We start from the raw sequence: 15,827 nt of genomic DNA, 5'->3' as shown, positions 1-15,827 counted from the left end.
GTGGTGTGTACACCGGTTTTCATGGGTACGCCGCTCCGAGGTCCCGGGTTCGATTCCCGGCCAAGTCAATGTAGGTTATCATTAGTTTCCTATGTTATATCTTGGGTCTGGGTGTTTGTGGTGCCGTCGTTACTTCTGATTTTCCATAACACAAGTGCTTTGGCTACTTAAATTGGGATCAAAATAATGTATGTGATGTTGTCGCAAATTTAAAAAAGGATTACAAAACTCATTATTATACTTTTTTAAATGGCCCGTTTTGAGGTTTGACCTTGGGGTCTGCGGTCTTATAGCAAACCAGTGGACAAGGATTGATTTTTTGCGTTATCTGATGAATGGTTACCGATATGTTCTTTAGGGCTTAAGGTTTATTTGTTATGGTTTCCAGGGGAGAGCGAGGAAATTGACGAACTCCTCAACGAGTGTCAGGTGGCGACGGACCAGCTCCGTAACGAGTTGTATGCGACCTTCGAGCCGGACATCCGGGAACTGCCGCCCTTCGTCATATACGATATGCCGAACTGTTCGGTGAGTGTCATACTTGGATGTTATTTGACCTGGCAACTTTTGTTTTTTTTTTAAATAAAGTATCGCTGATAGGTTTTCTGGAGCCTTTAAAAATCGAAAGAAGCGTTTGGTGTTGCCATTCTCTAACAATCCACTTTTTATAATCTTGTATTGAATGGCCTTTCTCAAACAAAATTTTTTATAAACAGTTTTATATCTATGAAAGTATTTCTTTTACTTAACTATTTAATATCTACTCATCATCATCCCTTGTCCCAATTTTCCATACTTCTCTGTCAGACGTCATCTCACAAGTAACATTCTTTCCAACCATATCCTCTTTCACACAATCCATCCATCGTTTCCTCGGTCGTCTACCTCTATATCCATCCACATCCATGCTCAAAGCTTTACAATATGTTCCTTTAATATGTACTATTGTATTTAATAACTTGGTGGTACGGCTTTGTGCTAGCCTGTCTGGGTAGGTACCACCCACTCATCACATCAGTTATTCTACAGCCAAATGACAGTACTCAGTATTGTTGTGTTCCGTTCTGAAGGGTGAGTGAGCCAGTGTAACTACAGGCACAAGGGACATAACATCTTAGTTCCCAAGTTTGGTGGCGCATTGACGATAATATTTCTTACAGCGTTATTGTCTATGGGCGATAGTGACCACTTACCATCAGGTGGCCCATATGCTCGTCCGCCAACTTATACCATAAAAAAAATGTATTTAAGTTCAATAAATAAAATGATGTATATAATATTGTTTCAGTATTCATGCGTGGAACCTTCCCCTGCTACAGAGGTACGTATTCTGTTTATTAAGATGAATCATTTATCAGATAATTATTTAGTTAGTGTAAACTAAAGTAAAGTAACATCCTGTAAATTTCCCACTGCTGGGCTAAGGCCTCATCTCCCTTTGAGGAGATCTGTTTCAATGCGGGCTGGTTGAATGCACATGTGGCAGAATTTCGATAAAATTAGACACACGCAGGTTTCCTCGCGATGTTTTCCTTCACCGCTGAGCAAGAGATGAATTATAAACACAAATTAAGCACATTTATATAGTGGTGCTTGCCTGGGTTTGAACTCGCAATCATCGGTTAAGATGCTCGCGTTCAAACCTCTGAGCCAGCTCCACTCTCTTAGCTTTCGTTAGTGGACTTTGTGCAACCCTATCTGGGTATATAAAAGCCTCTCAATCATATATTATAACGGCTGACAGCAATTACCCTTATCCTTGGGTTTGTTTCACGCGTCAGTGGGATAGTTTTCAGGCACCAAAGACAAAGTTCTAAAAAAAAAAACCTGTAAACTTCCCACTGCTGGACTTTGGTCTTCCCATCCCCTCCCTTCCCCTTCTGCTACAACTACAACTTCAACAGCCTGTAAATTCCCACTGCTGGGCTAAAGGCCTCCTCTCCTTTTTAGAAGAAGGTTTGGAACATATTCCACCACGCTGTTCCAATGCGGGTTGGTGGAATACACATGTGGCAGAATTTCTATGAAATTTGTCTTCACCACTGAGCACGATATGAAATATAAAGACAAATTAAGCACATGAAACAGCGATGCTTGCCTGGGTTTGAACCCGTAATCATCGGTTAAGATGCACGCGCTCTAACCACTGGGCCATCTCGGCTCCTCCCCCTTCTACGCTGTACTAAGTCGATGGATACAAACGTACTAGAATTTCATTTAAAATATTAATTGTAAACTTACAGTCGTATTGACCATCAATATTAAATATCTTAATACGCATATACAATAATTGTAAATGAATAAATAAATAAAAATAAAACCTGAGGTTATGTGCACACCAATCTAAACCATATTACTTAATACAAAAGGTTCAAAAATCTAAATAACGTCCACTGCACGTGTGTGAGTGCGATGGCGATATATTCAAACGCGAGTGACAGAGATAAATGATGATGTGTTAACAGTTATCGCTGTGTGAGTGTGTATGTATTTTTATTTCACAGCCGACCCCATTGAAACGGTCTCGGTCGCCGTCTAAAGAGGTGCCGGCCAAACGACCCGCTATACCGCTGGGGTATGCGCCGTTAGATGATAAGAGCAGTGAGGTATGTATACATTTACACAACATATATAGCCTGTAAATTTCCCACTGCTGGGCTAAAATCTCTTGTCTCTTTGGGGTTTGGACCCTATTCCACTACCGTGCTCTATGGGTAAGATTCACATGTGACACAATTTCGTTGAAATTAAACACATGCAGGTTTCCTCACGATGTTTTCTTTCACCGCCGAGCACGAGATGAATTATAAACAAATAAGCACATGAATATTCAGCGGTGCTTGCCTGAGTTTGAACCCGCAATCATCGGTTAAGATGCACGCGTTCTAACCACTGGGCCATCTCGGCTCTGTACATCTAAATTAATTTAATTTTTATTAACATTATTTTGCCACATAATGCCACACAATTTATTGTTTCAGGAATCTAAGAATATAACAGTGGCGAGCGAAAAAGCAGAAGATGATGTAAGTATTAAGTATACAACAGCCCTCTGCGTCCTCTACTTTTGTATACGCATCCCCCCTACCCGCACAGGAGGCGTATAGTACGACACAACTTAGATGTAGCGTCAGCAAAATTCGTAAAACCGATCACAACCAAACTAAGTACGCTATCCCAAATTATCAATATTTATTTATCATGTGAATATGATCTTTACACAAACGTAATAACTTGTAATATCATATGACCGTATATATTCGTCGATATGATGCGTCGATTTACATGCACTTGCTTTCTCAAGTTGAACTGACGTGAGAATCCATAGCGCCGAATATCAACGACGATGGGGAGCTGTTTGTATTTGTTGTGTGTATTGGCAGTAATCGGTTTTATTGAATTTTCCGATGCCACATCTATGTTGTGTCCACGTCTTTAAAATTACACCACTTTTTTGATGCGGTTTTTTTAATAGATACAGTGATTATTTCGTCAGATTAAAATATGTCTCGTCATGTTGTAATCTGACGATTTTTGTAATATTACGGTAACATTTATATTGGTTCAGCAGTTTGGTGCATTAAGGCATTACGAAAAACGTCTCCTTGTGTTACGTTTATGACTAAATTGTTTTCAGAACACAGATGTATCCGTAGTGAAGTTGTCCGCGGAATCCGCGCCCAAGGACCTGCCCCCGCCGGGAGAAGTCACCATGGCGCCGCTCAAGGCCGGCATGACGGTGTACGCCATGAAGAACGCCTTCGGTTCCTGGCTCAAAGCGAAGATCGTTGATATATTACCGAAGCCAGCTGTGAGTTTGACACACGTACTCAACAACAGCCTGTAAATTTCCCACTGCTGGGCTAAGGCCTCCTCTTTGTTTTTGGGGAGAAGGCTTGGAACATATTCCACCACGCTGTTCCAATGCGGGTATTTCTATGAAATTGGAAAATGCAGGTTTCCTCACGATGATTTCCTTAGCCGAGTACGAGATGAATTATAAACAAATAAGCACATGGATATTCAGTTGTGCTTGCCTGGGTTTGAACCCGCAATTACTGCGCCATCTCGGCTAGCATATGCTAATAATATATAATATTACAAGGCCAAATTCCTGAATCGAATTTGATGAAATTTTGTACTAAGTTTAAACTTCAAGGAAGGTCATTGATGTGGACGACAAATCTATAAAACGACTACGGCGACTACTTATCTTGTATAATAGGCTATTTGACTGGTTTTTAAAATTCATTTTATATAATTTGGTAGAGGTTAAGGAACCCAGTAAAGTTATTTTTTTTAAATTAAAAAATCCATATTTAAATAGCGCGAAAAAACGCTTCTTGGCCCAATCAGGAGCGTTTTGTGTCACGTGACAAACGTTTGAAAAAATGCATTTTTATTTATGGATTTTTGAATAAATTAATTTTTTATTATTTTCAACTTTCGTTAGTAAATAACCATTTTTAAACTCATAATATACACTGATTACAATAATTGTCACTTTATTTTTCGCATTGTCAAATAGCCTATTGTAAGTTTATTATGTTTGAATGTTGTTCTAGAATACAACGTTCACGCTGTGTCGAGTCAAATTTGAACATAAAGTTACGAAGAATCTGTACAAGATCTTGCCGGCGAGATGTCTGGCGTACTACGAGCCGCCTGACGTCAGAATGACGATTGGTTAGTAAAAATATATTTAATACATCTGTAAGAGATTTAGGGACAATATTTTGTTCTTCATAAGATACATGGTTATCTATCTAAGTTAATAATTATTATAATGCTTTTTTATGGTATTGTTTGATGGACAAGTGTATGAGCCTGATGGTAAATGGTCACCACCGCCCATAGACAATGGCATTGTAAGAAATATTAATATTTCTTGTAACTCCAATACGCCATCAACTTTGGGAGCTAAGATGTTATGTCCCTTGTGCCTGTAGTTACACTGGCTCACTCACCCTTCAAACAGGCACACAACAATACTGAGAACTGTTGTTTGGCGGTAGTTTATCTGATAAGTGGGTGGTACCTACCGTCTTGCATATACAGAAACACAGAAAACTAATCATAATCCACATGGACTCGGCCGGGAATCGAGCCCGGGACCTCAGAGTGGCGTACCCAAGAAAACCGGCGTACACACCACCCGATCACGGAGGTTGTCAATTATAGTGCCTGCATGTATAACACAATACAACAAAACTACATCATAAATCTAAAACGGCTCGAATTTAGGACCACATCTAAACGTGTTCAGCAATTTACAGGAGTTTATCTACCAGCTTTCAGCTGGATGCTATTGGTATTCTCGATAGTTCAATTTACATAAACTTAATTCGTCATGTTATGACGCTTCCAACTTGCTCTTGTCCGACTTGAATAAATAATATTTTGATTTTGAACCTTAATTTTAGTGTTGTAGAACATGTCCGTGACCTGCTGCTGATCAAATAATATATATAATATTTATAAACGTGAAAGTAACTTTGTTTGTCTGTCTGTCGATATTTCACGACCAAACCGCTGATCCGAATGTGATGTAATTTGGTATGAAGCAAACTTCAACTCCTAGAAAGGGCATAGGCTAGATATTCTACCACCAAACAACAGTACGCAGTATTGTTGTGTTCCGGTTTGAAGGCTGAGCCAGTGTAACTACAGGCACAAGGGACATAACATCTTAGTTCCCAAGGTTGGTGGCGCATTGACGATGTAAGGAATAGTTAATATTACAGCGTCATTGTCTATGGGTGATGGTGTCCACTTACCATCAGGTGCCCATATGCTCGTCCGCCAAACTATACCATAAAAAAGTCTATTTATTTGCCTGAAACGTGATAATTAACAACCTAAAATACGACCGAAACCGCGGGCTATTATTAGTAACATATATATGATACTGATATATGTTTCAGGTCGTCGTGTGATAGCGCTCTTCAAGGACACGAATAAGCGCGAGACGTACTATTCTGGAATCGTGGCTGAAATACCTAATCCCGTTAATTCTTACCGGTAAGTACTGTAAAGTCGGACTGAGGTTATTCGTCTGTAGTAGAGAAGTAAAATAGGGGCTAATGTATCAATATGGAATATGTTGTTATATTTATAAGTGTCAATAGAGCATGAGGCTCATCTGATGGAAAGTGATACCCCAGTCATGGAAGTTTCTTTTGCATTGGAACAGCGTGGTGGAATATGTTCCAAATCCTCTCCTCAAAGGGAGATGTCTTAGCCCAGCAGTGGGTAATTTAGAGACTGTTACTGTATAGATTTTGGAAACACCATCGGCATATTCAAATCATTAACAAATCTTTTAAATAACAAAATTAATGTGAAAGAACAAAATCGCTATCATCGCCTTTAAGGAACGGGTACGCTCTTTTCTTGAAGGTTCCCAAGTCGTATTGGTTCGGAAAAACCGCCATTGAAAGCTGGGCGAGTATCGTCTAATTTAAAGATGAGTTTAGATAAATCTCTGTACACCTTGTATGCGACTTATTATCAGCTCGGCACTGCTATTAGGCACTACAAAAGGTTCTTGATGAATATATCGTAATCTTCTATACTAATATTATAAATGTGAAAGTAACTCTGTCTGTCTGTCTGTCGCTCTGTCACGACCAAAACTGAACCGAATTTGATGAAATTTGGTAGAAATCAAATATGAACTCAAAGAAAGGATATAGGCTACTTTTTTTAAGCGCGGTCGACTAATAGTCAGTAGCTTTTAATATAATACTATTTTACTTAACTAAATATCTACACGCCTCTAACACGCCCCCCCCCCCCCCGCACAGCTATAATATAACACTATTTCATTGAACTAAATATCTATTTTAAAAAACTTGACCCCCCCCCCCCCCCGCACAGCTACCTGATCTTCTTCGACGACGGCTACGCGCAGTACGCTCAGCACGCTCAGACGCGTCTCGTGTGCGAGTGCTCGTGCTTCGTTTGGGAGGAGGTGCACCCGTACTCGCGCGAGTTCGTGCGCCAGTACCTGTTCGCCTACCCCGAGCGGCCAATGGTGCGCCTGCACGCCGGCCAGAACCTCAAGACCGAGTGGAGGGGTGAGCCATCGCGCCCTGCATGCCGTTAGACATAGTAAACACCAACCCCCCCCCCCCCCACTGAGGTAGTATACAACCCCCCCCCCCACCTGTTCGCCTACCCCGAGAGGCCCATGGTGCGCCTGCACGCCGGACAGAACCTCAAGACCGAGTGGAGGGGTGAGCCGCCGCGCCCCGCATGCCGTTAGACGTATAGTACGACACAACGTAGATGTAGCATCGGTAAATGTCGTAAAACCGATCACATCCGAATTCAGTACACTATCCCAAATTATCAATAGTTATTTCTCATGTGAATATGATCTTTGCACAAACGTAATAACTTGTAATATCATATGACCTAATATATACGTCAATTTGACACGTCGATTTACATGCACTTGTTTCACTGACGCGAGAATCTATAGCGACGAATAGCGTTGTATGGTGCGATAGGGAGCTGTTTCTATTGGTCGAGTAAATCGGCAGTGATCGGTTTTATTTTCATTCCATTGCATTTTCCGATGCTACATCTAATTTGTGTCGTACTATACTATATATATAAAAATATTGCCCACCTCCCCCCCCCCCACCGAGTGGTCACCGATCGGTCGCGTCGCCAGGCAAGTGGTGGTCGTCGCGCGTGGTGCGCGTTGACGCGTCTCTGGTTGAGGTGCAGTTCCTGCGTCGCGACCGGCGCGAGTGGATCTACCGCGGCTCCACGCGCCTGGCGCCGCTCTACCTCGAGCTGCAGGCCGCCGAGCGACACCGCCCGCGCGCCGTGCCGCGCGCGCAGCCGCAGCCCCGGGTCAGTGACGCCCCGCGCCCCCCGGGCTCCGCCCCCCGGGCCCCTCGCTCTGACCGCCCCTCTGTTGCAGACCAACATGCCGTACGTGGAGTACACGCGCTCCGACGAGCAGTCCGGCAAGGCTGAGCCGCAGTCGCCTCAGCAGCGGCCGCAACAGCAGAATGAGGTTCGTATGTGTTATAAAACCGAATTCACTTTCACACGTTTTTAACCCACACACGTATTTAACGTGCGAGGAGCCGTGTGCACGTGCGCGAAATAGGTTGGAAAGGTCTACCCAAACACATCCTCAGTACATGCTAAACAGTGAGATGAATTTGTTATTACTAGAAGTCGCTCAAGATTATATACACGTCAGTTATTAATAATTTAGTTGACTACATGAGCAGTAACAGCCTCAAACATTCCACCGCCAAACTAAGCCTTGTTAGACATAGTCACATGTAACATTATTTATACTGACAAGATTCAGGATTTTTTCATTTACCGCCGCGCACGAAATGAATTATACACATTGATTTGTCTTGCTTGAGTTTGTACACAAAACACATTAGCTAGCTTAACATAATTTAAACTAAACTTAATACCCTAGCAATAAGATACAATATCGTTCGCAGGAGATGCGCCGTCAACGTGCGGTGGCGAAGAAATCCACCACCACCGTGCAGGCGCCACCACCGCCCAGCGCAGACAACCTCGACAACGTGACCAGCAGAGTGGTGGTAAGGTCTTAAGACTTAGTTATTGTGACAAATATTCTAGAAGCTTACGAGCTTTAGACAGTAGTTCTCACAAGTGAGAAGTAAAATGAAAACGATATACGACATCGTATGTCTGTGAAGCTTTTCCTAATTATTTTTAAGCTTATTTTAAAGCTCTTTTGTTTTTTTTTTTATATTATGCATTTATACTTTAAAAATATTTTGTTTATTGAGTACAGTATAGTACGACACAAATTAGATGTAGCATCGGAGAATGCAATAAAATGAAAATAAATTTACACAACCATTAGAAATAGCTCCCTATCGCGCCATACGACGCTATTCATCGCTATAGATTCTCGCGCCAGAGAAAGTAAGTGCATATTAATCGACGCGTCAAATTGACGAATACATCAGGTCATATGATATTATGAGTTATTACGTTTGTGTAAAGATCGTATTCGCATGAGAAATAAATATTGATAATTTGGGTTAGCGTACTCAATTCGGATGTGATCGGTTTTACGAACTTTGCCGATGCTACATCTAAGTTGTGTCGTCCTATACAGTACTGTAACAACCTGTAAATTTCTCACTGTGCTGGGCTTAGAACTCCTCTCCTTATGAGGAGGTATGGAGAATATTTCACCACGTTTTTCCAATGCTAGTTGGTGTATACACATGTGGCAGAATTTCATAGAAATTTGACACATGCAGGTTTCTTCACGATATTTTTCTTTCATAAATATATATTAAGCAAGTGAATATTCGATTGATCGATAGCACACCTTGGGAATGAAACGATCGCCTCCTGGCTATTTCATCTCATATTAAATTGTTTATTTATATAATATATGAGAGAAACAACAAAAAAAACCCGCTGAGTTTCTTTCGCCGGTTCTTCTCAGGTCAGGGTATTCTCTTTTCCGAACCGATGGTACTGTTTCAATTGACCATCAATAAGAAAGTGTAATGCTTCTATATTGAATAAAGTTATTTGAGTTTGAGTTTGATTTAGTGCTGCTTGCTACCACTGGGCTCGACTTTATTGAGTGTTCAATCCAAATATCTTTCTTACAGTATTACACGCCGAAGAACGCGGTGAAGCCCTACAAAATGGTACCACATACGTGCTCGCCGAAGTGTAAGAGGACAGACGTGCTGGCCCTCAAGGATCTCCGGACCTACAACCCTTTGGCGAAACCCTTATTAAGCGGATGGGAAAGGTATTTAAACAGATTGAGTGAGAAAGCAGTGTTTGCGACCTCCGTGGTCGAATAGTGTGTACTCCGGTTTTCAAAGGTATTCTGAGGTCCCGGGTTCGTTCAGCCGATTCGATGTGGAAAAAGTTAATTTTCTATGTTGTCTTGGGTCTGGTTTGTGGTGTCGTCGTTACTTATTGATTTCTCATTACACAAGTGCTTTAGCTACTTACATTGGGATCAGAGTAATGTATGTGATGATGTCTTATATGTAGGGGTGTATCATACTGTATAAGGACATCTTTTTTCCACAATATTTTTTTCGAAAGTATTTTGAAGATCTGTAAATAAATGAATGAAGTTACTATGTACTAAATATACATATTTATTTTCTTCTAAACTTTGTTAGTATAAAATAACTAGTTTACACTTTGTGTTAGCAGCATTTGCTTGTAGGTGCAGACTGAAAAGCAGCTTTAAGCTGAGTCTACGACCTTTTCACCAGCATAGATTAATGTGTTTTTTTTTCTTCTGTATTATTTTTGTTTAGTAGTAAAATTTGTTAACATCCTCTATGCTTGGCGAATAAACTTCTTTATTATTATTATTATTACTAAATAATTTCCTAAGGCCAATATAATAATATACAGTACGACACAAATTAGTTGTAGCATCGGAAAATGCAATGGAATGAAAATAAAACCGATTACTGCCGACTTACACAACCAATAGAAACAGCTCCCTATCGCGCCATTCGACGCTATTCGTCGCTGTAGATTCTCGCACCAGAGAAAGCAAGTGCATATTAATCGACGCGTCAAATTGACGAATATATTAGAACATATGATATTACAAGTTATTACGTTTGTGCAAAGATCATATTCGCATGAGAAATAAACATTGATAATTGGGGATGGCGTACTTAATTCGGATGTGATCGGTTTTACGAATTTTGCCGATGCGACATCTAAGTTGTGTCGTACTATACATTGGGATCAGAGTAATGTATGCGATCATGTCTAATATGTAGGGGTGTGTCATACTGTATAAGAACTTCTTTTTTCCACAATTTTTTTTTCGACAGTATTTCGAAAATCTGTAAATAAATGAATAAAGTTACTATGTACTAAATAATATCCTAAGGCCAATATCATAATATTATACTTTATTGAAATAGGCCTTTAAAAGCACGCGTTTATAGTATATGTGTGTGTGTGTGTGTGTGTGCAGGCAGGTGGTGCGCTGGAAGGGTCAGCGCGCCGTGCTGTACGTGTCGCCGTGCGGGCGTCGCACGCGCGACGTGCGCGAGCTCCACGCGTACCTGCGCGCCGTGCGCTCCGACATGCCCGTCGACCTGTTCGACTTCTCGCCCGCCACGCACTGCCTGGCCGAGTTCGTGCTCAACAAGTGCTTCGTCGGCAAGAAGGTGCGAACACACAACCCCCCCCCACCCGCACCGCAACGCCCCCCCCGCCCGCAACGCAACGCCCCGCCCCGCACCGAGCGATATTCAGCGACGTGCCCACCACACTCACCGACATTTGGTTAGACAGAGACACAGCGATAGTTATTTCTGTTGATAGAAAGAGACAGATATATACTCACCAACAGTTGGTTAGACAGAGACAGAACGATTGTTATTTCTGTTGATAGAAAGGGACAGATATATGTATATAAGTTATATACTAATGTATTCGATGTTTTGAAAATTCGAATATAAACTTTATAGAGTCCCCAAGAGTTACAATAAGTTAATCTAACTCTGTACTGAATATCGCCCGGTGTATCGCTTTAAGCTTGTGCATTGTGCACTGTGCATATCACAAGACAAGTGTGCAACCCTTGGATCCGTGGACTATTTATACCTTTCTCTGCCCTCATGTCTATCAGATATACGAGGTATTTTTTTAAAGAAATTATTCGTTTTAACTCTTTATTTCTCATCAAGATTTTGTACTAATGAAAAGATAATAAAAGATTCCTTTCTATTCTTGAGCACAGATTAAAAATAAAACAGTATATATACTTTTGTATTAAAATTAATCGTGAAAAAAGTACCCAGTAATTATTTATGTTGGATATTTCAATAATTATAACAATATTCGACGTAAATGACCTCCGTAAAATTCCCGTGACCTTGACGAAATTTACCATTGCAATTTAGCGTTTATTTGTATATTTATATCCTATTGATTAGTAGACAAACATATGGGCCCCCTGATGGTAAGTCTCCACTGCTCAAAGACAGTGGCACTGTAATACAGTTAACCATTACTTACATCGCCAATGCGCCACCAACCATGGTAACTAAGATGTTATGTCCCTTGTGCCTGTAGTTACACACAACAATACTGAGTACTGTTGTTTAGCGGTAGATTATATGATGAGTGGGTGGTACCCAAATACCAAGATTTTTTTATTGTATTTCGTCTGATTGGAGTCGAATGTAAGTTGCAATTTAGCTCTTATGCCGTGCGCATAGAGTTGAATGTGAGTTGATAGCTCTGTGCGTTAGGACCTGTCGCACGGCAAGGAGAACGTTCCGGTCCCGTGCGTTGATGAGAGTTGAATGTAAGTTGCAATTTAGCTCTTATGCCGTGCGCATAGAGTTGAATGTGAGTTGTTAGCGCTGTGCGTTAGGACCTGTCGCACGGCAAGGAGAACGTTCCGGTCCCGTGCGTTGATGAGAGTTGAATGTAAGTTGCAATTTAGCTCTTATGCCGTGTGCATAGAGTTGAATGTGAGTTGTTAGCGCTGTGCGTTAGGACCTGTCGCACGGCAAGGAGAACGTTCCGGTCCCGTGCGTTGATGAGAGTTGAATGTAAGTTGCAATTTAGCTTTTATGCCGTGTGCATAGAGTTGGATGTGAGTTGTTAGCGCTGTGCGTTAGGACCTGTCGCACGGCAAGGAGAACGTGCCGGTCCCGTGCGTTGATGAGAGTTGAATGTAAGTTGCAATTTAGCTTTTATGCCGTGTGCATAGAGTTGGATGTGAGTTGTTAGCGCTGTGCGTTAGGACCTGTCGCACGGCAAGGAGAACGTTCCGGTCCCGTGCGTTGATGAGAGTTGAATGTAAGTTGCAATTTAGCTTTTATGCCGTGTGCATAGAGTTGGATGTGAGTTGTTAGCGCTGTGCGTTAGGACCTGTCGCACGGCAAGGAGAACGTTCCGGTCCCGTGCGTGAACTACTACGACGAGTCTCTGCCGGAGTTCTGCTCGTACAACACGGAGCGCACGCCCACTGCCGGCGTGCCGCTCAACCTCGACCCCGCCTTCCTCTGCGGCTGCGACTGCGACGACGACTGCGAGGTAAGCCCGCTACAACGGCCTGGGATATGCCCACTGCTGGGCTAAGGCCTTATCTCCCTTTGAGGAGGTTTTGGAACATATTACACTGCGTTTTTCTTGTGGAATACACATGTGGCGGAATTTTGTTGATATTAGACACATGCAGGTTTCCTCACGATGTTCTCCTTTACCGACGAGCATGGGATGAATTGTAAACACAAATTAAGCACATGAGTATTTAGCGGTGCGGTATCAGTTTTTAATAAATTAAACTACTAATCGCTCAATATCAACATGTATACCCTAATGAGCCGTGATGGTCCAGGGGTGAGAACGCGTGTGTAACGTTAGGTCACCGGTTAGGTGATCGCGTGTTCAAACCCAGACAAGCGCTACTGAATATTCATGTGCTTAATTTGTGTGTTTAATTTAATCGAAGTTCTGCCACATGTGTACTCCACCAACCCGCATTGTAACAGCGTGGTGGAATATATTCCAAAACTTCCCGTCAAAGGAAGAGGAGGTCTTTGCCCAGCTGTGGGAAATTTATAGTCTGTCATTGTTGTATTGTTATATATACCCTTATTCAACCCATTTGAAGCCGGGACGGGAAGCTAGTAACACATAAAAGTTACTTCCAACATATAGAATATAAGATAAGTTTAAATAAAACAAAATATTGTCCTGAGATATTTAAACTGGAACCTGATGGTAGGTGGTGGACCACAGACTATAGACATTGATGATATAGAAAATATAAACAATTGCCATAGTGCCTGTACTTATACTGGCTCATTCACCCTTCAAACTGAATCTTAACAGCTCAAGTTTTGCTGGTACCATATCTGATAAATGGGTGGTACCTACCTAGTTCATAATAAACGTTTTTTACACCTCTGATAAGAGTATAGTTATTTAGATAACATAATGTAAAATAAGAAATGTATTGTTTGTAACAGTTTCCTTAACAGAAATCGAGAGAATCAAATATTGCTGTAACCTATGGAGTTGATTTCAGGATAAAACGAAGTGCGCCTGCTGGAAGATGACTCTGGAAGGCGCTAGAACGATCGGCCTGGAAGGCGACAATGTCGGCTACGTGTACAAGAGGCTGCCGGAGCCCTTGCCGTCTGGCATTTATGAATGCAACTCCAGGTAACCATACTAGTGATGATTTGATAGGTTAATCTTGGAAATGATGACGTAACGATGATAAAGGATTTTATTCCTGTACTAACTTCATTCGAGAACGTTCCAGAAAACAAGTAAGGTATGTCAAACAAAAAAGAAAGAAATCTATACTGCCAATGAACTATGTCAAAATAAAAAGGGAAATAATCTATACTGTCAAAGAACATTATTTAAGACCCAAAAGCATTGACAGTAAATTACAAAAGACTTTTTGTAAGACCTGATACATATTTTGTCTGCCTTATGACATTGTTTATATAGACAGCTCTTGTATGATTATTTAAAAATCATACAAGAGGGTAAGGGTAAGGTCAAATGCTTGTATTAAGGAATTGGCACCAAATTAAAAAAAAAAAGATTAGATGTATTTTTGTAATATCGTTGCTTTCTAGTTCTCTCGTTAAAAACATATGTTTTGTGTTTGGGTTTGTGTGTATAGACTTTGTCATGCAGTTCCAACCCACATACACAAGTAACCTCAAAAAAGATTTGATAAAATCTTTATTACCTCAACAACTTTTCGGCCAACACGGTACATTTCAAGTGATCAGACCTGCGACGTCTACATCGCTCACTATTCTGTTAAGCTATACGGAGTTTTTAAACATATATCGTCGTGATAACTATAAGATCATATATTGGGTATCTTTTCAGATGTAAATGTAAACACACGTGTCTCAATCGCGTCGCGCAACACCCCTTACAGCTTAAGTTACAAGTAAGTTATTAATACTTAAGTATTCAACAACAACAGCCTGTAAATTCCCACTGCTGGGCTAAAGGCTTCCTCTCCCTTAGAGAAGAAGGTTTTGGGAACATATTCCACCACGCTGTTCCATTGCGGGTTGGTGGAATACACATGTGGTAGAATTTCTATGAAATTTGTCACATGCAGGTTTCCTCACGATGTTTTCCTTCACCGCTGAGCGCAAGATGTATTATAAAGACAAATTAAGCACATGAATCAGCGGTGCTTGCCTGGGTTTGAACCTGCAATCATCGGTTAAGATGCACGCGTTCGAACCACTGGGCCATCTCGACTCACTTAACTAACTTAAGTATTCATTGTAGGTTGAATTATTTACTCTTAATAATTTTCACAATATCACATACATTACTCTCATCCCAATTTAAGTAGCCAAAACACTTGTTTTGTGGAAGATATATGGAGAAGTTACGACGGTTTTAAGAAATTTAGTGATAGTGTAGATAAGAAAATTAGTGAACTTTACTCTACATCGACTAGGCCGGGAATCAAAAAATCAAAATAAACTTTATTCAAGTGGGCTTTTACAAGCACTTTTGAATCTTCATTTTACAATCAAGTGAAGCTACCGCCGGTTCGGAAAGTAGATTCTACCGAGAAGAACCGGCAGACTGTAGTTACTCTTTCGAACCCAGGACCTCCGGTGTACACACTATTCGACCACTGAGGTCTCACATGTAAAATTGCTCGCTAAAAATTTAAATCTAATATATGTTGGACTTCAAAAAACATTTGCTATAAAATAATAAAAAAATGTACAATACTGAAAATTCTAAACTATTATATTTATTATATTCAACAAATATGCTTTTTT

The 15,827-nt window shown here is 40.9% G+C and overlaps 1 protein-coding gene across 1 annotated transcript in view; it reads left to right on the top strand.

The window, feature by feature from the left end:
- The window catches only part of LOC124541909 (histone-lysine N-methyltransferase eggless), a 38,530-nt gene that overhangs the window by 14,320 nt on the left and 8,383 nt on the right, over window positions 1-15,827 (top strand). Inside the window, exons 12-27 of the mRNA XM_047119833.1 lie at window positions 389-528; window positions 1,289-1,321; window positions 2,505-2,606; window positions 2,982-3,026; window positions 3,638-3,811; window positions 4,566-4,686; window positions 5,925-6,021; window positions 6,880-7,079; window positions 7,682-7,866; window positions 7,937-8,032; window positions 8,484-8,588; window positions 9,648-9,793; window positions 11,000-11,195; window positions 12,910-13,077; window positions 14,075-14,211; window positions 14,902-14,965. Coding sequence (XP_046975789.1) covers window positions 389-528; window positions 1,289-1,321; window positions 2,505-2,606; window positions 2,982-3,026; window positions 3,638-3,811; window positions 4,566-4,686; window positions 5,925-6,021; window positions 6,880-7,079; window positions 7,682-7,866; window positions 7,937-8,032; window positions 8,484-8,588; window positions 9,648-9,793; window positions 11,000-11,195; window positions 12,910-13,077; window positions 14,075-14,211; window positions 14,902-14,965 — 2,009 coding nt within the window. The remainder of the gene's footprint in view (window positions 1-388; window positions 529-1,288; window positions 1,322-2,504; window positions 2,607-2,981; window positions 3,027-3,637; window positions 3,812-4,565; window positions 4,687-5,924; window positions 6,022-6,879; window positions 7,080-7,681; window positions 7,867-7,936; window positions 8,033-8,483; window positions 8,589-9,647; window positions 9,794-10,999; window positions 11,196-12,909; window positions 13,078-14,074; window positions 14,212-14,901; window positions 14,966-15,827) is intronic.

Source organism: Vanessa cardui, chromosome 29, assembly GCF_905220365.1.
Source record: "Vanessa cardui chromosome 29, ilVanCard2.1, whole genome shotgun sequence".
Taxonomy (NCBI): domain Eukaryota; kingdom Metazoa; phylum Arthropoda; class Insecta; order Lepidoptera; family Nymphalidae; genus Vanessa; species Vanessa cardui.
Note: the sequence above shows the minus strand (reverse complement) of the source record. Positions and strands in the feature narration are given on the sequence as shown.